Source organism: Phalacrocorax aristotelis, chromosome 3 (genome assembly GCF_949628215.1).
Source record: "Phalacrocorax aristotelis chromosome 3, bGulAri2.1, whole genome shotgun sequence".
NCBI lineage: Eukaryota > Metazoa > Chordata > Aves > Suliformes > Phalacrocoracidae > Phalacrocorax > Phalacrocorax aristotelis.
The window spans coordinates 116,518,028-116,543,206 of NC_134278.1; the positions used below are offsets into that span (position 1 = coordinate 116,518,028).

Consider the following 25,179-nt stretch of genomic DNA (forward strand, 5'->3'; position numbering starts at 1 on the left):
CCCTGAGGGAAGGGTGGGGGAAAGGAAATAAGAAAAAATATCTGACAAGAAACGTTCAGGTTTCTGTGTGCTTCCCCAGCTTAGAGACATTCTCCCACATTTTCACCTTTGGGGAGATGTCTCAGGAAGTCCCCTCTCCCTAAGAAGAGGGGTATTCATACCTCCTGTACACACTCTAGGTTCTCTCTCAGACTACTCCGTTCTGACTTCAGACCTAATTTTGTTCCACTGGAGCAGTCCCAATAGGAATTTTAGATGTGGAAGAAATGTAGAACCTAACACTTTGGAGGTACAGGTACCGTTCTTAGAAGTATGACACCAAACCCTCTCTACTAAATTTACTACTCGAAATGCAGTGACACCAATGCAGGCATCAGCTCAGTGTTAACTGACACTGCTGGGTTCCAAGAGGGTGCAGCCTGAGTTTTTTGATTCCATTCACCCACATTAAAGAAAGAAAAAAAAAAAGGATAGAATGAAAAGCTATTAAGGCAGCGAAAGCCACTGTCCCCAAAATGCTAAAATGACAGAAATGCCAAGGATTTTGCAGAAATTCCGATTTAGCAATATAAATATGGATACACGTTCTTGATTGGCTTTACAACAAATGTCAAAATCTACAACGTGACCATGGAAGCTATAAAATAGAAATACATATTCTTACATTTTTGGTTACTTAGCTTCAGTGTTGTACGTTTGTTGTTTCTCCATTAGAAGGAACACTATTAGATGAAAAATATTATTTAAAAGGTAAGTGCAACCTTATGAATGTTAATCATAATTCTTCCTACCTTCACACTGATCCTCTGATGCAGAGAGTTTGAAACCCTGGCTACAAATACATCTGAAAGACCCCTCTGTATTTTCACAACGTCCATTTGTACAGAGATTGCCATACTGACATTCATCTATATCTGTGAATACAAATAAAATGTAATCATATAATTAACTTGGGTACAACCATCTTTCTGTTGAGTTGGAAATTTATTCAAATTCTACCATAATCAGTTATAATCAGTTTTCCTGTATATTTTGACTTTGACAATCCTGCAGCATTCTGCCTGAAAAAAAGGACTTGAAGTTGACCTGCCTTGTCCTCAAATACTCAACTATACTTAGGGCCCACATGACTAATACCATGCTTTCATCCCAGTACTGCAAGTGCCTTTTTTTTTTTTTTTTTCAAATAGCTGTTGCATTATGAACTAACTGTGTCCACATCATCCTTACCTGAGTAAGACTATTTTGCCCATAAGTTTCCCACAGTGTAGCTTTAGTATAGAGAAGAGGTCAGCAAGTGCTGGCACGTTCATTCTCGCATTACACAGATTTATTCTTAGGATATGTACCTGCGATAAAAGCACTAGCAGCTGCGAATACCTTGTAACTATTATCACTAATCCTTCTGCTATTGCAAGGAACAGTCCAGAAAAGCAGTCACAGCTCATGGTGGCAAGTCTGTGTTAGAACCTGTTCTCTCTCAAACCATTTTTAAAACATGTGCTTTGCTCAGAATCCCCCCAGGCTGCTGCCTCTGCTTGTTTACCTGGAGCTTACCTATGGGTACGAGGGAACAGGGAGGTCCTCTCGGAAGCTAGAATATACCTCAACCACATTTTCTGCTGTTGAGTTTTTGCTGCTTTTTAAAGCTAGGTCAATTAACATACAGGATTTAGAGGAGTTCTCCAGTGCGTAACTAAAGACTCTACATGAAACACACGTACATGTGAGACCTTCATAGATGACATTTTTCAAATGGACTTAAAGGAGGCAGGTTCTAAAGGACTTAGCTGACACCTGAGGAATTTCAAGGGGTTTTCTGCACTTCATGCAGGTCTCTCTGTAAGGCTACTCTATAGAGGCAACAAGGAACTCCAATGAATTATGCCTTTATAAAAAAAGTTTTAGAAGCAAAATCTCTTTCTGGTCACAAACCATCCTTGATTTACAGGAGGATTTGAAAGAAATTTTTTTTCTATAAGCTATACCATAGACACCAACTTTAATCATTCTTTGGAAGAAGGGTATTAACTAGATGGGCCACTCGTTTTAGCCAACATGAAAATTGCTAGCTTACTACTTAGGAATAATTTTCAAGAAATCCTTCTGAATGCAATTTGTATAAATCAACAAAGAAAAAGCAAACACATAAAGAACATATTTCATTATAAACACAGCCAAAATTAATTCAGTATTCAAAATTAATCAATATTGTCTTAGCCCCTCGAAGTGGCTTTCACTTAAAAAACCCAAAAGTTTAATTTTCAAATTTTATTTATTTATTTTAGGGATGTAGTTAACAGCAAGAAGGTGTCCCTGTTTGTATGGAAAAAGCTGTATTTTTTAGCTTCACCAGTGCAGAAAAAGAATCACGCCTTATTTGCTTTTATGTGCTCGAAATCATAGTACACCCTATTATCCTGTCTTTTGCCACCACAAAGCACACAAAATCTGTCAACATAAAAAACTACTGATTATTTGAGGTACTTGAGCTATTTAGGCAGCTGTAGCACAGGGAGAGCTGGAAAAAGATTAGAGGTCTTGAAATCATCGTCATAACTCTTATTACCTATTGTCAATATATGCAGCAATTATTTTCCTCATATATATTTATCATTCTTGGCTCTTTACAAGCTCCTGCACAATCTGACTTTGACAAAGCCCATCTCTCCACAGACACAAACGAAATCGCCATTATTGTCAATATTTCAAAAGACCTACAATTCTTGTTTCCTCACCTGAGCCTCTTAACTCCGTAAATAAGATGCCCTGTTGCAGCCTGGCCAAGAACACGAAGTGGCATCCTCCCAGGCGACGACTGCACAGATCCACAGGTGCTTTGCTATGGCAGTTCAGCAGGCAATACTACTTACACCCATCTGCAAGACTAATTTCTCAGTTCCCTGCTGTTGCAAAATGTGCTTGCTCAACAAAACACAACCTTTGCTCTTGATGTATATGATCAATGCTCAAATTCAAGAATTTATTAAAACACAGAGAACCTAATTCAGCAGTCAGGCACGTGAATTTCCAACTGAATAACAAATCTGCTTCTTATAGATGCATTTTCATCTACTTATCTCCAAGCTACTTAAAAACAAAGCCTGCAATATTATTTCTTATATTTGGATGGGACTCAAAGATCAAGAGACTTTCCTGAAAAGCCAGGAACAGAACCTAAATCATCTGAGATGAAGTCCAGAGCTGTAACTGACTATCAAACATCCCTACACTAGGGCTAGGGGTATATGGATCAGCTCTGCTGACCTCTGTACGAGTGTTGAAACCTTCTGATGGGGTCTCTAATGCTGAACAAACTGAATATAGTTAGTTAACACAGCTGCAAAATCCACCACAGTGATAACCATGAGGATGAAGTGGTCTAGAAAGTTTTGTCAACCTAATTTTTTTTTTGTTTATTAATCAATACACAGAAGTGTGCTCTAGATTCACATACTACTTTATTGTCATTATATATTACAATATATCACTTTGTCTGAATGTGCAAATGCAGAGAGACACAGATAAAAGAATCACCTGTGACTGCAAGTAAACTTTTTAAAAAAATTCAAATAGTTCCTGTATGACACAAACACACTAAGGGACCTTCAAGAGTCATCTGGACAGGGTGCTGGGCCATCTTGTTTAGACTCTGCTCTTCCTAGAAAGGTTGGACTAGATGATCCCTGAGGTCCCTTCCAACCTGGGATTCTGTGATTCTGTGGCCTGGGACAGTAGCAATGTCAAGACAATGAGGTGGCAGGGTGTGCAAGTACCATTTTTAATTTCTTCCAATATGCACTGGAAATGCTACGGATGTCACCTATGTGGACTTCTGTAAGGCCTTTGACACAGTCCCCCACAACATCCTTCTCTATAAATTGGAGGATATGGATTTAATGGGTGCACTGTTCAGTGGATAAGGAATTGGTTGGCTGGTGGCCAAGCCCATCAGCAACAGTGGTAGCACCTCTAGGATAACATACTTAAGAAAGGGGAACAAGAAAACCAAAAACCAACCCAAACAAAAAAAAAAACCCACCCAAAAAGCCCCACCCAAACCCAAACCAGAAAGCGACAACGAAAAAAAATCCCCCAAAAAAGCCACAACCTGTGCAACTGCAGCTGGAGAGAGGAGTGAGAATATGTGAGAGAAACAACTCTGCAGACACCAAGGTCAGTGAAGGAGGGGAGGAGGTGCTCCAGGCACCAGAGCAGAGATTCCCCTGCAGTCCGTGATAAAGACCATGGTGATAAAGATCATGGTCTGTATCAGGCTGTCCCCCTGCTGCCCAAGGAAGTCCACGGTGGAGAAAATATCCACTAATGCCACACCAAAGCAGGCTGCTGCGCCTGAAGGAAGCTGTGACCCCATGGGAAGCTGACGTTGGAGCAGGCTCCTGGTGGGAACTGTGGCCCCATGGAGAGAGGAGACCATGCTGGAGCAGGTTTACTGGCAGGACTTGTGACCCTGGGGGAGACCCGTGCTGGATCAGCCTGTTCCTCAAGGACTGCACCCCAGGGAAGGGAACCACGCTGGAGCAGCTCGTGAAGAACTGCAGCCCTTGGGAAGGACCTACACAGGAGAAGTTTGTGGAAGACTGTCTCCCATGGGAGGGACCCCATGCTGGATCAGTGGAAGAGTGTGAGGAAGGAGCAGCAGAAACAATGTGATGAACTGACCACAACCCCCATTCCCTGTCCCTCTGTGCCACTCGGGGGGAGGAGGTAGAGAAAACTGGGAGTAAAGTTAAGCCCAGGAAGAAGGGAGGGGTAGGAGGAAGGTGTTTTAAGATTTGGTTTTATTTTTCATTTCTTAACTTTGATTTGGTTAATAAATTAAGGTAATTTCCCCAACTCGAGTCTGTTTTGCCCATGATGGTAACTGGTGAGTGATCTCTCCCTGTCCTTATCTTGACCCATGAGCCTTTCGTGGCATAAAAAAGCTAAAAAGGCATAAAAGCTTTATATTTTCTCTCCCCTATCCAGTGAGGAGAACAAGTGACAGAGTGGCTTTGGTGGGCACCTGGCCTCCAGCCAGGGCCAACCCACCACAGGGCCCCAAAAGTCATCAGAGAGATGGAGCACCTCTCCTGTAAGGACAGGCTGAGAGAGTTGAGGTTATTCAGCCTGGAGATGAGAAGGCTCCGGGAACACCTTATTGTAGCCTTTCAGTAGTTAAAGGGGGCCTGTAAGAAAGATGGGGACAAACTTCTTAGCAGGGCCTGTTGCAATAGGACAAGGGGTAATGGTTTTGAACTAAAGGAGGATAGATTTAGACTGGATATAAGGAAGAAATCTTTTACAGTGAGGGTGGTGAAGCCCTGGAACAGGTTGCCTAGCAAGGTCGTAGGTGCCCCATCCCTGGAAACATTCAAGGTCAGGTTGGACGGGGCTCTGAGCAACCTGATCTAGTTGTCCCTGCTCACTGCAGAGGGGCTGGACTAGATGACCTCTAAAGGTCCCTTCCAACCCAAACTATTCTATGATCTCACGCTGGATATTCTCACAAAAACTTCAGTTAAATCTATTCTATGTAAGTCTGAAGTAAATTGATTGACTTGCCTTTATTAAACAGAAGTAGCTATGTTCTGGCTTTAAACCCTGGAAGATTACAATATCAATAGCATTCAAGAACTGTAGGATTGTTACACTAGACTTTCTAGGGCATCAAGTACAGGCAGAGAAATGAGCAGAGGTTAAAAAAAAGACTGAAAACGGTGCTGGGGGAAAATAGCAGAGCTGCCACTGACCTAAACTGGTCATGGAACAATGGACTTAAATAACTTTCATAGGTAACTTGGGAAATATTTTCCTTTTCAGCGTATTTAAATTATACCATATTGCAAAGCTACAGATTTAAACCAATCCTTGTCTGCATTTCTGCATTACATTTTCTAAAATGTGTATGGCTCATTTTCAACATTATGTAAGTCTAGGATAAACAGAAAATGAAGACAGATCACATCACTAATGATGTGAGCGAGAAGTCCAGGCTTTGAACATTTCATAAAACAAAGGAAAAAGGGAAATCACATACAGTAATACAAGGAAAAAAAAGTATCAGCAACTTGGAACCAAGACTTATTCCTTACATGACTTAGTTTTGTTTGTAAATCTGAGCAGAGCAGTGACTTCTCTCATTCTACTCCTACTGACCCAGTTAGCAAGAATGAAACAAGTGAAAGTTATGCCACAGCATTTTCAACCAGGCAATTTTCATAAATAGGTATAGAAATCAAGTTTTATATCATGAAAGAATGAAAAATTAAATCAACTTTACATTTTCCAAATAAGGCATTAATTAAGAGGAAACCTTTCTCAACAGAGTGCATGTGCCACATTCTTTACAAAGGTAGCATGCATCCAGGCAGGAGAGAAGGAGCAAAACAAAGACAGACATAAACATGTGCTAAGTGAACCATGTCAGTTTGCTGTAAACATTCCATAGCTTGTTATAACTCTGTTAAAATCCATGAAATTACCTGAGAAATACATTCCTCCACAATAAGTCAAATGACAAGACTAAATAAAGTGGCTATGATATACTGATAAGTTGTAACAGGCAGATGTTCAGACAGAAATAATTTGCCACAATATGCCTTCATTAGAAAACAGGGTGGTTGAAAAAGGTACCACCTGTACAGCAAAACTGGTGGTGAGGCTTTGACAGCTACACCATACATTTTCAGGTGCTTTCACTGCAACCTGGCTCTAGTCTTGCTCCACTTCAAAAGTCCATTTGCAGCTGGAGCACAGTAGATGCCCACCTTCCGGTACTATTTCAGCCCAAGCAATCCTCTTAGACTGCTTTATGAACTGAACCAAATCACAGGGATTGGGAGCCATTAGGAAATAAGCTATGGAAGTATATTGCCAATCTGACCTACCACAATAATGCAACACCTCCTATGCCAGTTATTATACACCTATGTTTAAATAACATGGTTACTCCAACTATCACAAATTATAGGGCATGTGTTACATGTATAGTGTACAAGAGGATTCACAATAAGACAGCAGATCCTTCATAACTGAGGTCAAATTTAAGCTTCTGGTAGTGCCCCAGGAAGTGGCACTCAAAACTGCAAAAGATTATTTCTTTCTGCACAAGGGATTCATTTGTTCTCACTTAGCTATATCTCAAATAGCCAAAACTGTTTTGGGGGAAAAAAAAATAAATCTAACATTTAAAAACAAATCAACAAAAGTATAATGTGAGAAATCTGTCCTAAAAACCTAACCTAAAGTACAACAAGCTGTTCTAAGATGTGACGAATGTTTTGCTAGAAGTACAGGTAGTTCAGAAGTTTTATTAATGTGCTTTGTGAGCAAACACCCATATCCTATTGAAACACCTGCCAGTCACATGATGTGTTAGCACTCTCACGGTTTTCCCATTCAATACCTCCAAACAATGGCCTACTAGCATTCACTGATCACACTTCCATTTCAGTTCCATATTTTCTATTTCAAGAATTTTGTTTTGTTATTTTTATTGTACTGTTTGCAGTCTAGAGTCAATGTTCATTTAACTACAGTATAACATGATTTCCTCATAGATACTGTGGCTGAGAACATAAAGTTATTTTAAAAATCTTATTATTGAATGAAACAGGGACCCAGGGCTGTAACACTGGTGGCAGAGGAAATACAGTACCTCAGAACAAGAACTATAACCAGAGATACAAAGAGAACATACCATGGCACTGTCCATTCCAGCCTCTGAAGCCCACTCTGCAAGGAATGCACTGGTAAGAGCCAGGAGCATTAATGCACTGTGCATCTGGACAAGTAGTTGGAGTCAGGCATTCGTCAATGTCTTCAAAAGAGAAGATAAAAGGAAATACTGGTCAAAGCCATAAAAAAAACACTGAACAATAAACTAATCTGGTTACTCTGACCGTGCTCATGTTATACTCACACATTTAAAGAGTTGCATACTTTTCTGTTAGAGACCCAGGAAGGTACAAGTTTGCACAGATTTGTACCAGCGAAGGTGTATCTCTGAGAAATAAATTAGATCATAGTACATGCAACTGAATCTGAATTTTCTGTTATACTGCGAATCTTTGGTAGGCCCTCCATAACATACAGCAGATCAGATTTCTGACTAAGATAGGTAAGAATAACTTTGCTTACATCACCCCTTTACCATATTGAAGTGTCCTGAGGTTGTTCTTATAGCAGTCTCAACAGACTTTGGAAGTGCATTGCAACAATAAAATTGTAGCTCAGGCTTCTCAAAGGAAAGAGCAATTTTCAGTCAAAATAAAGTCTAAGTGCTGCAAAGCTAAAAGAAATCACAAGATTTTATAGAGATACTTAACTGTATGCAGTGAAGCTCAGCTATGCCTACAAAACTGTTCTACGTAAACAATAGACTCTACAAAAACATGTATGCACTCTTGGGCTAGGCCCACGACAGAGCTTGCATGAGTATAGCTTGAAGGCAGAATGAAGATGGAACAAGGAAGTGTAAGTGAACTATGTGTATCATGTGCAGCTTTGAGGATTCTTGCCTTTGTTTTTGAAGTGTGGAGGAGGTGGAAAGGAGGTATTTGTGGAATCTGGAATCTGTCAGTAGGGTAACTAACGTGTAGGTGTAATGACATGGTGAAATGATTCCCTCAATGTGTCATTTCCTTGGTTTGATGGATTTAGTGTAGGAGGGTTTTTCCTTTAAGCAACCTTAAATAACTTTCAACAGAGAACTTGGTTTCACAAATTACATATTGTTAAGTTAGGTGACAGAGGACTACCACCACACTACTTAAAATACAAGCTAGTAAGAAATTTGACACACTGTGATATTCTGATTTCTAGCTTATTTTAAATGCAGATTCCCTGCTGACAAAGAATATTTGGAAAAAGTTGTTTTAAGAGTGGAGTGCGTGAAACATTTATTTAAATTTTTTAAAAAAAGCCAACTTAGACTTTCTACCTGTTATAATACAGAAAAAAATTATTGTTTGTGGTTTTCTTTTGGGTTTTTTTGTGGGTTTTTTTTGTTTGTTTGTTTTAAACCAGAAACTTGGTAAAGTATGCAGGGAAGGACTAACAATGAAGTTAAGAGATTCCATGGCCAGATCTATTAAGATAGCTGTCCTAAGATGGTTCTGTCCATAGTGGGGGAACTCCTTTGCAGCATCTTAAATCTAAATAATAGGAATTGAATTGCAGTTCCAGACATCAAATGACTGAAAAGACTGGAGAATAATCAAAAAGGTTTCTTGTTTAAGATTGCACCCTCTGAGAATTCTCCCTTTGCAGCTCAAACCACAGTACTAAGTCTCCCTTGAACATCAGGCAATATTAATCATTCCAAACAGTAGTAACATCTGGCATTGTTTTTATGATATGAATAAATGGTAACTTCACATCATCATCCAGGGCATACTGTAGATAAAGCAAACAATGTCCTTTTGAACATTCTGCCATTTTCAGCTGGTGTACAGGGGGAAGGTAAGTGATACGAAGGCAAATGAAATTTTGAAAGTAGCTGTGAGAGAAATCTACCACTAAGATTAAGCTGGAGAAATTACCCATGGAAAGAAGTACAGATTGGGATGGGAAAAAGGAACTCTGAACACAAATAGGTATAAAAACACTGTTCCAAGACATTCCATCTGAAATCAAATAGCAAATGGAGATTGAAAGGAATTAAAAAAAAAAACCAGGTAAAAAATATTAAGTTAAGCATGAAAAAATCTGTATTGAGTTATTTTAATATTTCCGTCTAATGGCCAGATTTCTTGAAAAATAAAGAAATAGATGTAAAGTTTTCTGTTGAGGTCAGAAACAGCGGTCAATGCAAACAAATGGCCCTTCCTATTGCAGCTGTTTGGCTTGGCAATTGTTACTGTATTACTACTGGTAAAGAGTCCAAACCTACCTTCACATTCACCTCTCCTGTTCATTTGGTATCCACTATCACAATATTCACATCTGTATGAGCCGACAGTATTTATACAAAAGCCTTCCCCACAAGTATGAGGTCTTGAACACTCATCAAAATCTGCAGATGAAAAAGAAGAGAAACTTTGCTTCACCATGAAATTACTGAATGCTTGCATCTCCCCTAAACCCTGCTTTAACTAAACATAAGGAAGTTTGGATTTTCAAGCCCTTTGCAAGCCCCAGCCCTACAGCTGTTCTTCCTGAGCAGTTCCATCTTTACCTCACTGCTTGTAATCAGGGAGAGAATGATTATCTAGCTGTAGGAAGAAGAGCATTGAGCAGCCCTGTGGTTGCAAAGACAATGCGTGTCAGCGTGTATATTGTGCCCAAGGCACCGCTAACCTGAGGAAGACCACAGCCAATTCAGGCTGCCTGTATTGCTCTGCAAGGTCTGTGGCTCTTTGCAGCTGTATTTGAAAAATATGGTTTGTTACAGCTGCGAGTGATTGAAAGAGTTTTGAATATTTGTATTTTACACCACAGAAGGTCTTTTTACTAAATGGTAATTTTCCTAAACAAGCAGGGTATTAAATAAATTATTGTTTTTCAAGAAGTAATAATTTTGAAAAGTAGTAGGAGCTGCTCAAATATTTTCCTCGCCACAATACCTGGTGAGAGGCAGTTTATTATACTTCCAGACATCAGACCAGTACCAATGACATTGAGGAAAAAAAGCTGAAAGAGGGACTTTAGGGGGTTTTAGATAAGCTACTGGATTAATTTTTATACTTTTATTTTCTATAAAGGACACTAGTAATTACCAACGCAGTCGGTTCCATCTTCACTGGCCATGAATCCAGCTTGGCAAATACATAGGAAACTTCCTTCTGTATTTTCACAGTGTCCAAGGGAACAGAGATGGGGTGCCTGATTACACTCATTAAGATCTACAAAAGAAGTAAAACCATAAGACTATAGAAGAACATATTTAGTTGTGACTCTTTTGTGCATTCTATGCCATGGTTTTGAAAAGACTGATCTTGTAATTATTTTAGCTATTTGAAAAAGTATATGTCTTCCTCTCCTCAGAGCTGCAAAAAAGATGCATTAAATAGTTTTGGTTGGAAAAAAATGCTCGTATTGGCTTAGACTATAAGGATATTGCATCGGCCTGAAGAATCAAATCACTACACTGAGTGCAAGCTAAGCACAAGCTGCAAGTATGGAACATTAACACAATTTGGATGAAATAGAAGGATTTTAAGTTGCCATTTGGCTGTGTATGCGTGTCAATTAATTTTTAATACTGTAGTAGCACCTGATAGCATGTGTATCAGTGTGAAGCAACCGAACTTTTGGCAACATGAAAAGTTGATAGCATATAATTTGGCAACATCATGTAATAAACTTTTTCTGATCCAAGTTACAGAGGAACCAGCATATCCGGAATGAAAGAAAAATACTGATACAGCTGCTTTCAAATCTGAAATGGCTCATGTAGAGCCAGTCTAGGCTCTGCCTCATGTTCATCAGAGCCCTCTATTCATGAACTTGCTAGCTTTGAAGGGGATGAATACCTCACTTTGCAGATCTCAAACTGCTTCTGGGATGTTTATGATATACTTTCTCTTTTCAGCAGAAGGTTGAAAGGAAGGACCTAACAAAATTACTGGATTTAGTCCAGCTGCAGAGCTGGTAGCTGGGCAAATCACTCTGAGAAACATGCTCTAATTCAGTCATTCTTTCTCCAAACAGAAGTGTATTTCTTCCTAGCAGTCTGATGATTTTAGATACTTGATATAAAGCTGAGCAGAGATGGTCTGTCTAATCACTTTTTCCTCTCATCTCACAATGAGAAAGGCTTTCATTAAATTTAATTAAATTCACATTCAGTTCTGAATGGCTGAAAGGCTATATCAGAGACTAGCTGGCAAATTTTGACATACAAAAACTAGTTTCTGTGTTGTTTAGAAGCATTCAGCAGAGGAAGCAGTTCCTGACTGCACTGTAGCATACTTCCCCTGACAAGATTCTACATTTCAAGCATTTCATAGCATGGTTATTTCAGATTTTTGAAAGCACCCATTCATACCAGAGCACTTTGTCTGTTGATCATTAAGTTTGTACCCGTCGTAGCAGATGCAAGTGTATCCCACAGGCAAATTAACACAGTGTCCTGCTCCGCAGATATCAGGATTAACTGTACATTCGTTGATTTCTAAAGAAAGTTAAAAAAAACAGTTTAATTTTAAACTCTCCCACATAGTTCAGCCACTGTACAATATTCTCTAATCCAAGCAGAAAGATCAGGCCTGAAAACAACTACAAATCAAGTTTGTAAGTCTACAGTAGAGTCACAGAATCATAGCATAGTTTGGGTTGGAAGGGACCTTTAGAGGTCATCTAGTCCAGCCCCTCTGCAGTGAGCAGGGACAACTAGATCAGGTTGCTCAGAGCCCCGTCCAACCTGACCTTGAATGTTTCCAGGGATGGGGCACCTACGACCTTGCTAGGCAACCTGTTCCAGGGCTTCACCACCCTCACTGTAAAAGATTTCTTCCTTATATCCAGTCTAAATCTATCCTCCTTTAGTTCAAAACCATTACCCCTTGTCCTATTGCAACAGGCCCTGCTAAGAAGTTTGTCCCCATCTTTCTTACAGGCCCCCTTTAACTACTGAAAGGCTACAATAAGGTGTTCCCGGAGCCTTCTCATCTCCAGGCTGAATAACCTCAACTCTCTCAGCCTGTCCTTACAGGAGAGGTGCTCCATCTCTCTGATGACTTTTGGGGCCCTCCTCTGGACCCACTCCAACAGGTCCACGTCCTTTCTGTGATGAGGGCTCCAGAGCTGGACACAGTACTCCAGGTGGGGTCTCACCAGAGCAGAGCAGAGGGGTAAAATCACCTCCCTCAACCTGCTGGCCAGGATTCTTGTCATGCAGCCCAGGACACAGTTGGTCTTATGGGCTGCGAGCACACATTGCTGGCTTGTGTCCAGCTTTTCATCCACCAGCACCCCCCAAGTCCTCTCCAGAGGGCTGCTCTCAGTCCCTTCATCCCTCAGCCTGTACTGATACCGGAGGTTGCCCGGACCCAGATGCAGGACCTTGCACTTGGCCTTGTTGAACCTTATGAGTTTCACATGGGCCCACTTCTTGAGTCCTGAGTTTCTGTGATAGATACCTTATCTGGAAAAATCTAGAAACAATCTAGGCTTTTCCTAGTGACATATTCTCATGTCCCATCCAAGATCTAAATGGGTACATAAAAAGTAAAGTTAAATTAATATAATATAAAATAAAAATTTATACTATTTAACCTTTCTATCGAAGGTTAAGAAAATAACTGTAATGGATTTCTGGTTATTTTTACAGAATACTCATCTGTTACTGGCTTGGATATATTTTGTAAGATAAGGAGATTCAGATATGGGCGGCATTGGATGCTAAATCCTTACAGTAGTTTTAGAAATTCCCCAAGTATGTGTTACTGCAAAATATAGTAATGACTGTGTTTAGTTGCAATTTAAACTAAGGTTATACAGCAGCATGAAATCGTAATTCCTGAAAAAGTTACCATCTGTAAAGAAGAATCATTTACCCAGACTATTTAGAAATAGGTTACATTTAAATTTAACTAAATCTTAAAGCACAGAATTAAGGCACTCAAAAACGTCTCAACTCTAATTACATTCACTTTTTTAAATCCAGCATAGGATTTTGTCCTACAAATCTTACTTCATTTATACTTTTCTCTCTCTTAAATATCTGAACACTTGGAACTGTATCTGGATAACAGATTGATTTGTTTATAGCACACAGCAATTTCTAGTTCCACTCCTTTTCTTGAGGAAAGAAAAAACAGCAGAACATTGAAAACTACCAGATTTTTTCTAACTGATGTGAGCTCCCAGCAGGGTAACTTCCTCTCCCTGTAAGGAAGCAGGGAGGTGGCTGGCAGAAGGGGCACAATCATAGCAAAGCTGACTTCCAGATTTTAGTTTGACAATCACCATTAGTAGAATTTTCACATGGGATTGATGAGCTTTAACTATAGGTAATTGCAGGAGGCAGCTAAATGCTTACAGATGAACAGGATACTTTCTCTACTCTTACAGTAGATTCAGGAAGATTTAACTGCAGACAGAATCATACTTCAAACAACCGGGTGATTTAGACCCTGTGCATTTTGTACGCAACTCAAAAACCCATTCCTGCTTGAAGGAAAGCCATCTCTGAAGAGTTACACTTTTATTAAAGCATGTGCAATTTCTCCCTGTGAATGCAAACTGAGAAACCCTTGGTAGGCCTAGATATCTCTACCATACACAATACTGCATCTCAAAGTACTTACCTGACTGCTGCAATTACTTCGAAGCCTGTGTTAATTCTGAGAGTCTACCCAATGTGACATTGTAATGCTCTCACATATACACACATAGTACATTCACCTTTTTGTTTTCAAATGCGCAGCAAGTGAAACTTTCATGCCTTTTGGACGCAGCCATCACTTAGACAAGTTTCAGCTATGACAGGAGCATTACTTGCATTTCTGTTACTTTCACTTCTTGACACATGGATGTAGAAAAGGCAACTTTAATACATCAAAAAAGGAAGGAGCACAAATATCAAAAGAACATTTCAAAATAGATCTTACAATAACTCCTCATGTGCTTTTTGTAGAACATGCTGATCCACCTCCCACAAAGTCTAACATCCCTCAAAGAGCATGATCACGTATCCTTCATGAATACGTGTACAGACTGTCTAAAGTCCTGACTTGTAGCCAAAAACTCTTTAGTTCTGGACTTCGGTTGCAGATCATGTAATCTGAGGTGGAATTATTAATTTTTCCTTCCATCATTTATTTGTGGGCACAAAAATGGCAGGTACATCCCGAGAGGGTCCAGTCCTATCTCTGTTGACAGTATCCTCATTGCTGTGCTGTTCTGTACTTTCTATCTCTCCCCAGAACATTTATTTCTGCTCTACAGCTAAATTATCTTCGCTATTATAATTCAGAAGTAGCATGGAACAAGTTATAGTGTCAGAAACTCAGTCATTTTTAAATTTATTTTAGCTTTAAACAGGAAGTACAATACCTGTAACTTGAGTAGGTGCAATTACTTGACTTGCACTTGAAGTAGAGACTTCAGGAGCAACTTCAACAGGCAGAGGAGGAGATGTTTTCTCAATCACTACTGTGTGACATGGAAAGGAAATCAATCACACAAAAAACCCAAAAGCCCAAACGAAAACCACCCCCAAAACCCTTAAATAATTCACACATGATACTGAACAAGCCAGACACTATGGAGCTTTTCATTAGTTTATTCTGCTTAGATCTGGAGTAGAAAAAATAGTATATATGTGTTTTCCGTCATTCTACTGCTTGTGAAAGAAAATGAGGTGCTACAGAAGGCAAGCACAATGTAAAACTTTTGCAGTGAAAGTTATGTGTAAATCTACAAGGAGATACCTAAGTAAAGTTTCCTCTTGAAAGGTGTACAAGGCCTCAACTCTGCTGGCATTAAAATGCTCATGTATGTAATTCAGGATATCAATTTTGCCTAAAATATATCTTTGCCTCCTAACAAGTCACCCAGCCGATGCCATCTTCAACTCCTCCGACTTCAGCTTCCATGATTTCCGCCCTGCCCCGCCCTGCATTCTGCTCATAGAAAAATTGCTCATGAAGCTGCAATCGATTTTTAATTAACCTCTGTTACAATTGCTAACTTCCCATTCTTTGTAGAATTGTAAGCAATCTCTCATACTAAAAAGGCAAGTCAAAACAAGCTACCTGGAAACTGTGAGTGCAGGTTAATTGTTGAAATTCCAGGAGAAAGCTGAGGCTGCCCAGGCTCTAGGTCAGGCTGCTTTTCTTGATCCAGGGAAGCTAATTCCTAAAAGAATAACAAAAAATTTGCATTCTGAAAGCATTCCCTTAAATTCACTATCATAACAACCCACAAACTCCTGGCTTGAGAAACTGTTAACATTCTCATGAGTGGCTTTTGATAGCAGATCATTGATTTCCACCAATTTAAGCCTGAAAGAACATGGCATACAATTTAACACTGATTTGATTTGAAGCAGCTATTTCACGGAGCATCTAATTGCATCTTTGGCTTTGTATCTCCATAGTTCTCCCATCCTCTGGTCTTTAACTGCTTACAAATAGTATTTAATTGCAGTTCAGCATCACACGAAAGTATACAATCACCTATAACTCTTAAGTCTTTGACCACTGTGAAAGGTTCTCTCTCAGCTATTGCACTGATCATCTTATTTTCATGAAAGTGTTAGAAGCTTGTAAGTCTTTAGGAAAATGAAATAAAGTACAACAGCCGTTATTCCTAATGAATCCCATTATCTGCAGCGTAGAGAATCTGGAACCTCCAAAACAGGGGACTTAACACAGATATGCACCTGTTCTTCTCCACTGACTACACAGCACCCCTAAAAAACCTAGGAAACTGACTTAGGCATTAATACAAGTCTCTGAAGCAGGTAGCACAAATTCTTCTCAAAGCTGGATACTGCTTCTCTCCAACTCATTTTCTCTAGCTGTCAGTATCTGTGGCTCTCCTCCATACTGTCCGCATTTTTCAATATCCTCTTTAAAATACAGGCTCCAGAATGGGATAGAACAGTATTGTACTATACCCTCTACCAATGCCCTCAAGAGAGGTTAAAGTAATCTCTTTCCTGTACCTCACTACCTGCTGCTGTATATAATAACAACATGAGCTCTTTTTGCCTCAGGGTCTGCACTGGTCCACAGTGAGGAGTTTGTTCCTCACAAATACTAAATCCTTTTCACAGTTACTGCATCACAACTCATATACATGGTTTGCATTCTAATTCCTAGATATATGGCATCATGTTTTACCTGATCAGGGGCTGCAGTTGCCACTAAAACCAGAAAGAAAACAAAAAAAAAAATTAATCAGTCTTCACATAACATTTACTTACACATTCTACTTAAAACTACTAGCGTATTTGAAAGTGGTTGTTACCATCACAGAAAAATTTCAGGCTCTAACCTCATGCCAAATGGTGCAAACTTGAAGCAATGTTCCTGAAGCAAGCGTAAAAACTAAACTGAAACCTGAACAAGATTCTACAAATCAATGCTTACAATTATTTGGTCAGTATTCAGCTGCCTTACAGTTGTCTTAACTGTTTCCTTAGAAACCATCTGAGAAACTCACAGGTTATTAACTCACTGATTAAACATTTTGAACTCCTTCCAAGGAATATCAACATCTGTAACTATTTTAAAGGTAAACTAATATCATAATTCTATATAACTAACCATTAATAAATTTGCAAGAATTTATTATTTAAAAAAAAATCAAGGCTTGAAATTTGTCTTTTCTTTAAGCAAGCAAAAGTGATTTGGGGGTTTCTCCTCCATAAAAGTGACTTTTTTCTGGGAAGGAGAGATAGAAATTTCATACAAGGTTTTATTTTCCATTGCAGTTTGCTTTTTTTGAACTTGTTTTTTACTGATGAAAATCTATATACTTCTGTAAAAAACTGTAATATTTTTCTTTTCACAATCAACATTTTCCACAGGATAGATTAAAAAAAAAAATATCACTTTTCTTGCTCTAGTTTCCTCAGTATTAGCAGGGAGGCTGATTATCAGAACTGGGAGAACTTCTAATAAAATCTCAAAAATTCCAAATGCAAACATTTTAAAAAGAGGAATATAAAATTCAAACGTGTATGTATCATTACTGACTTAGAATATGCATATTTTAAAAGGTTTTTGTTTTAAAAACCTCTTTTTTTCTCCAGATTCTCTGTGTTTCAAGATTTACTAGAATATGGCAATCTTCCTAATTACTGAAGTAATATTTTAGCAAATGTTACACCACTTTTTTTTTCCACTTTGTAACGCAGAAAAGCCCAGAGGTTTATGTGAGATTTTTATAATCCAGCACAGTCTGTAAGTATATTTGAATAGCTTATTTTTTCTCTCTAGATACAGTTCAGCTCCATTTTATTTTTGAAAGCAAAACTAGAGCAGTGATTTTAACTGGAAAGTAACAGACGTCACACAGAATTTTGCAAAGTCAGCTGACTGAAACTTTCTAATAATGGCCTGACATTATTACTACTACTACTATATAGAATAACTACTAGTCTACTATAACTGCTGCTTGGAAATAACCTATTAAGTACTCAATATCATGAGAGGGTTCTTCAGCAATGAATAGCAGGGAGATGTGCCAGGAAAGGTTTAGGTTGGGTATTAGGAAAAGGTTCTTCACCCAGAGGGTGATGGAGCACTGCAACAGGCTCCCCACGACAGCAGTCACGGCACCGAGCCTGACGCTATTCAAGAAGCACTTGGACGATGCCCTCAGAGATAGGGTATGAATTTGGGGTTGCCCTGTGCAGGGACAGGAGTTGGACTTGATGATCCTTGTGGGTCCCTTCCAACGCAGGACATTCTATGATTCAGTCAGTTCATGCCAAGCTTGCTGGCAATATATTTATAATTGTGCTGCTTTCTGCACTTCTTTGCTTCTATATTTGTTTCAGACTCAGGAAAATTTCAGCTGCTACAAGTCCTTTGAGGAGCTTGCAGAAAACAGTCTGAGAAAAATATCTTAGAGGAGTCTACTAATCATTAAACAGCCCAGCAGAGAGGGGCTGATCCAACATGGTCATGCCGAGCGAGTGCCCAGCTGCGGGGGAAGAGCAGACCACAGGAAGAGGATGCATGCCCACATCAGGCGGTGCCAATCTACAAGATTGTACAGAAGGAAGATGATAAAACCCCCTTAACTTCTGTCAATCCAAATACTACTAAATCAAAGCCTGAGTTGAGCCCTTTGTTATATGCTAGAGATTATAAATATTTTTATAGAAGTCTTAAATGAAATATTTACTATTTCTTATCACAAAAATGACTGAGATTAAAGCAGTCTCTCTCTCTCTCTCTCTCCCCCCATGGTGTTCTCAGCATCTGGTAGGAGCTATACATAAAATTTCAGAAGTAAATCACATAACAGTACACTCCATGACATGGAACACACTGCTGTGGGAAGTGACACATCTGTGTCCTGCACTATATGCAACTACTCCACAAAGAAACATACCATTGAAGACACATGCATAGAAATATAGAAAGACTAAATTTTCCCACTCTCACCTTCTTGCACAGCCATCTCAGTCTCACTTTTCTGTGAGAAGGTCAGTGCCTCCACTGTCTCTTCCTTTGCTGGGAGAGGTGGAGGAGAAGTACCTTTAGCAACAGGCTGAGTAATCGGGGTCTTGCCAATGACAGGTGGCTGTACTCTAACTGCAGGGTGATGATATAGCTTGTTTCTGTGAGGGCCAGAAACCGTATAACCCATTCCACCAGGGCAGATTTCCTTAAAAGCAGCTAGATTTGGGATGGGAAAATATTCCTTTTAGGAGTCTAAAAGTGCAATATGTTGACATAGTGGAAAATATAATGACTACCACTAATAAATTTAATCTCATATTGTATATACATTTTTACAAAAAAAAAAATTTAAAGACAAGCTACACATTGCATGCTAATATGGCTGAGCATTCTCCCCAAAGCATGTTCTGGCTGTTATTCCCAGGAGGTTTCCACTCCAGTTTTCCATCTTTCTTCAGTTATGTTTAATCTATCATTATATCAAGATATTTTTTTGTATTAACCCTCTTCAAACAGTATATCCTTTCCGAACATGAATTTAAACATGCAAACTGTCATCATCATCTACATTGCATAAGGAATGAAGATCACTATTTCTATCATTCTCTTTTTGCCAAAACCAAAGGAAAAAAGCTCATCACCCTGAACTAGAGGAACAGAAGAATATCAACCAGTAACAACATTCATTCACAGGATCCCGTTTGACTACGTCAGAGGTCTCATACCAGACCTGATCCAAATTCCACCGAATTGAATAAGTCTTTCCACTGACCTCAGTGGGCTGGATAAAAACAAGATGGGGATCATAAAAAGCCAAATCACCACTGGAAGAGAGGGGAAATAATCTAATTCATAAAGCTGCTACAGGAAAAGGTAATGAAAGCCAGGCAGCAGCACCTGTTCTGATCTCTGCAGCTGCTCTACGTGAGCATCGGATTTTGGAGTCCTAGTGGAAGACTAGAATGAAAAAGGAATATAGGTCAGCCTTCCTCCCCATCAAAGATAATAGCTGTGCTCCTGTTGGGGACAGGGAGACCTTCAGGAGTCTTGAGGGGACAGTGCTTCATCGGCCTCATTGCTCTAAGTAAAGCTACATTGGGATGAAACACCAAAGATTTAGTCTCCCACGTCCGATGTGATTTCTTATATCTTCTTAAGAGATGCATGGAGTGGGCATTAGTAAGGTCACAAATTCTGCTTTGAACACATCAGGGTTTTAAAATGAATTAGCATCTAAATAAAAACACAAAGTACTAGCAATAGGTACACTCCGCAGATGAATTCATTAAATTATACATTAAATTGCAGAATGCATTAATTGCATACTGTGTTCAGATGGGGTCTTAGTAATAGAAAAGATGAAGGGTCAAATTGATTAAATTGAGTGGGTTCAGAATGATGAAATACTTTTTGTTGGGAATCACTAATACCAAAACTTGCCACAAAAAACACCCAACTGAGGGTGGGAATTCTAGTCAAAAGAGGAAGTTAGAGAAAATCTGATGTCTGCCCCTTCAGATGTGTACTCCGGATGTAGGAAATCTTGTTTCAGGTCATATTGTCTCAAATGCAGAACAGAAATGTGAGCCTTATTCTACCACAGCTCTGATAAGTTCTCTCAACATCTGGGTGTAGAAAGCTGGCCTCTCTCAGTCTCTGTTTTGGAGCTGGTCTCCTTCGTACACACATTTTAAAACCTATCAGAGAGTGAGATCATGACTTTTTAATTCAGTGACTCTTAAATTAACATGGGATGCTGCAGTGAATACATTACCCCATTCTGGAGTATCCCACTTTCACACATTTTTCATAGAAAACTCTGAAAGATTATGAATTTAACCTGTTACAGAAAGGAACATGTTTTTAAATCATGAAAGTTGTCACAAAATCAGAAAAGTGTTTCTCACACAGCTCATCAGAATTTTCTAGTCAGATTTTTCTCTCTGAAGTCTTTTAATTAAGGAAAAAAATCACTAAAATAATCAATTCCACATAACATTCAACAATGTACTTTTTATGACTAAGAGAGCAGTCAACTTTGCAAAAAGATATATTCTCTGCTCCAGAATACACACAACTGGGCATAAAGCCTCATGGAATATTCTCATAGATGTAAAGCATCTATATTTAAATTGTGAGTCATCTGACGAGAATATATTTTTTCTCCATTAAAAAGCCATAGAAATATTATTTATCTGAAAGCGAACTTGACTTTTAAAACCCTAATCAGTGATCCAGCAACCCAATGGTCACGCAGGAAACAATGGCTTTAAAAATAAATTGAAATGCTCAAAAATGTTAGTCATTTTCAGATCTGTAAGCCCAACTTTAAAAAGTAAGGAATCTGCCACTAGCTGTGGATTTCCTAAAGCAGCTAGCTAGTTTTGAAAATCTGAACCTTTATAAAATACTCCAGGGAAATACATGACCTGTATCGTAACAGTGACATCTGCAGCAGCAACTTCAGTAAGAACAGTCAATTCCCAATACAAATACCTGTGCTAAAATACTGAATAGGCTGTACATCATGTATATTACAATAAGTAATGATGCTTTTAATTTGACCATACACTTGCAGAAAAAAGTAACATTCAATTGATTTTGACTAAAGACTCCAACTTTGGTCATTTACGTTTTAAGCAAAATTGGGGAATAGAAGGTACTCAAAGGCATCCAACAGTATCTATAATATGTGGTGTCCTATTCTATGAGCCACCTAAATGAGGGTGGTGACCAACCAAGCTGGTATTTTACAAGTCCTTAAATATTTAAAAACCAGGAGGACTCCAAGTAAACACTGACAATACAAGTGACCCTTATGTATGAAGGAAGGAATCGTTTAAGTGAAAGGTGGTATGAAATGTTTAACTACCAGTTTATTGTTAAGAAGGCAACACCATACTTAGCACATTCCTCAGAATGGATGGTAAAGATATGAAGGAAGGTTAGAAAGAGATACTCTCATACATGTCCCACTAACTGTAATGAAAACTACAACACATGTAGTCCTGTACCCTAATTCTCAGAAGCTGCCATCTTTTCACAAGTGCCTTTAACAACTGAAGAGTATTAATTAGATTTTGGGTTAACTGCCTGTATGTATAGTCGCAACATAACTTACAATAAATTTATCTTCATGTGATGGAGAACTGAAGTTCAAGGACATATTCTGAGCTACAAACATTATTTATGTGGAATTCTATCACAACATATCAAAGTTAATTCTTTTGTTTTAATCACAAACCCCTATGAACAAAACCACTATATATGTGTTTATCCTACTATCGTGTAGAGAACTGTCATAATTTACTGATGGACACTTCTTGTTTAAAATCAATTCTTGGATATATTTTTTTAAAGCATGCATAACAAACATAGGGTTGGGGCAAAGAGCTTGTATTTTTATGGAGCAGTTCTTACCTGTTCCTGGAAGAGGACACTTCTCACAGTGCGGGCCCCAGGCTTTGCCAACACTGCAACAGCAAAGCTGTTTGCTGAGCTGAACAGAAAGAGGATGCATGCATTGCTTTCCTGCACTAACAAACCGGTAGCAGGGTCCTTTCTCTTCAGCAACTATAGGATTATCAGCTGCAACGAAAGGGGAAGAGATGATGGTACTGTTCACATGAAAAGCAAAACAGAGAAACGCCAGTAGATTTCCACTAGCAGTTAAATGGATTAAAATTACCATCTGCACAAGTTTTATTTCAGACACCTATCTCAAGCCATAATAACAACATAAAAGAAAACTCTTGTTTTTTATCAAACACTCCTGAATTCCAACTCATCCTAGAGCAAGGATAAAAAGTATTTTAAAGAAAAAGAAAATGTCCAAATCAGCAGCTGTCATGCTGCCACAATAGTCAGAATCAGCTCTCTCACTTGCACAAAAGTCCAACTGCTGAAGACTATGGTCAATCACTAGCAATATACAGTTGTGTCAAGCTACATAACCACTGGAACATTCAGCTATAAGTAAGCTATATAAATAAGACTGCAAAAGAATGAAGTATCATACATGACTTTTTAAAATAAAAGCGACAATTATATATTTACATTTTGTTACGCTCAGTTTCAATGTAGAATAGCCAAAGGCCATAAGCTATGACTACTATGAGGTAACTGGAAGCTAAGATCTACCCAGCTTTCTAATTTATGCATCCACATTCACATATAGCTAACAGTTCTGGGTAATATGTTCACTTAACTTGAAAAATACAAAGACTATCTCATTTTCAACATGACATGTAAAAGCAAAAATGAAAACTCACTCATTTTTTCTGGTGTTAAACTGAAAAGTGACAAATTCTTCAAAATGCTGAAAAACTCTCAGAAACTGAGTGTCATTAACTACTAGTATAAGATAATTATGCTGAAAAAAAGTAAAAGAATTCACCTACAGCTCTAGCTATATTTTATAAATCTAAAGATAGCTCAGATAGGGAGCTTAGGAAATGAGGTATTTTTCACTTTGTAAATATTCTTCCCAAAAAACTTAAAGCAACAAATTTAGTTGTTCTCTATGCCTTCTTTTCTTGCAGATGTAACTGATCTCAAACCAAGTAAAAGCTGATTAACAGAGAAAAATATTTGCATTCATGCTGTTCACAACCTTTTCTTTCTCCTAATTCTTTCTTCAACTTTAATCCTTAATCAGAAGGAAAATATGCCAAGGATCATCCTGGGCTGAATGTTTAGTAATGGAAACTACCCAGGTCAAAGCTGCAGAGGTTGAAGAGAGGAGGGCAGGTAACAAAGGTTATTTTGTCTGGGAACTAGCAGAGAGAGGAAAAAAATTTGTGGAAAGGAGAACTCCAGGCTGGTGAGAAAGACTTGAGTGTATGAGAAGGCTGGATGTGGCCTTGAAGGTTTTGTGACAATAAAACCAGGAAAAGATGGCAAGGATTCTGGACAGCCACTGGTGGAGGCCAAAGCTTCCAGGCCAAAGAGACAGAAGAGAGGCATGAGCACTGAGGCTGACTAAATAAAGTGAATAATCTGAGAAGAGGAGGCAGGGACAGCAAACATGACAGAGACAGCTTAGAAGAGTTAGGGCAGTCAAGTAAATCCTCATCTAAAGTGCAACTAAGTATTTATTTTGGTATTTTGATTAGCACTATTACTTACGTATGCATCTTGAGAGGGTAGGATCTGGCACAAATCCCATTTTGCAGGTACATCTGTAGCTGCCCATGGTATTCAAGCACTCACCATTAGGGCATACTCCCTGTAACTGACACTCATTGATATCTGTGGAAAAATTGAAAATAATCAGATACTGAAACATGTGTTTATATTATTCTTTCTTCAGAAGTTGTCTTATCTTTTTTTAAATATGTGCAGGAGAACTGTTATGAGTTAACACTCCAATCAACACTTTTTCCCATACTGACATTTGATTTATAACCTTTTAAAATACTGCTGAGAACATAACATAAAAACAATTACATTTATACATCATTCTCAAATACTCTGAATGAAAAAACAAACACACTTTGACTGGTTTACCAACCCCTCTTTTCCTGACTAGATGATTGCTTATACACTCAAACACAACTCATAAGAACATTCACAGAGGCAAGTTTTAAGCGATGTAGTATATTTTATACAGGATGGAACACTGATTGACAGATTTAATACAGTTTTTATTAGTATTTGTATTTGGTAGTGCCTGAGGGTTCATTGTATTGGAAGAAGCACAATGCAAAAATACCGTCTCTAGCCTAAAGAGCTCACTATCTTAATAGCAAGAATAGGCTTCAAGAAGCAGAAGGACACATGTGATGTGGGGCAAAAAGGATTGCGCATTGGTGGGAACACAACTTTGGAACAGTTAATAACTGCTTTGACAAAGTTTGCTGTTATGGGTCTATGTGCATCAGTGCCTTCCAGTTTCACTGAATTATTCTCCCATGCCCCAAGCATTTGGTCTCAGGTCTTTATCATGCTTGGGGCTATATCTATAATTCACTTACTCTTAGAATAGGACCCGTCTGACCATCATCTGGATACCATCTGTAACTAAGTCAGCCAAACTAGTATTTTATTTCAGAAAGCAGCAATATAGCTTGCACTGATAATCAAAACC

At 38.7% G+C, this 25,179-nt stretch overlaps 1 protein-coding gene across 9 annotated transcripts in view; it reads right to left on the minus strand.

Moving 5' to 3' along the window:
• Window positions 1-25,179, minus strand: part of LTBP1 (latent transforming growth factor beta binding protein 1) — a 210,017-nt gene that overhangs the window by 55,594 nt on the left and 129,244 nt on the right. For 4 of the 9 annotated variants that reach the window (XM_075089238.1, XM_075089236.1, XM_075089233.1 and 1 more), the window contains 11 exons: window positions 24,219-24,341; window positions 22,512-22,679; window positions 19,074-19,307; window positions 16,797-16,819; window positions 15,705-15,807; window positions 15,004-15,102; window positions 11,993-12,118; window positions 10,722-10,847; window positions 9,896-10,018; window positions 7,703-7,822; window positions 792-914 (listed from right to left, as the gene is read on the minus strand). In XM_075089238.1, coding sequence (XP_074945339.1) covers window positions 792-914; window positions 7,703-7,822; window positions 9,896-10,018; window positions 10,722-10,847; window positions 11,993-12,118; window positions 15,004-15,102; window positions 15,705-15,807; window positions 16,797-16,819; window positions 19,074-19,307; window positions 22,512-22,679; window positions 24,219-24,341 — 1,368 coding nt within the window. The remainder of the gene's footprint in view (window positions 1-791; window positions 915-7,702; window positions 7,823-9,895; window positions 10,019-10,721; window positions 10,848-11,992; window positions 12,119-15,003; window positions 15,103-15,704; window positions 15,808-16,796; window positions 16,820-19,073; window positions 19,308-22,511; window positions 22,680-24,218; window positions 24,342-25,179) is intronic. The other 5 variants (XM_075089232.1, XM_075089239.1, XM_075089234.1 and 2 more) reach the window with 4 other exon arrangements.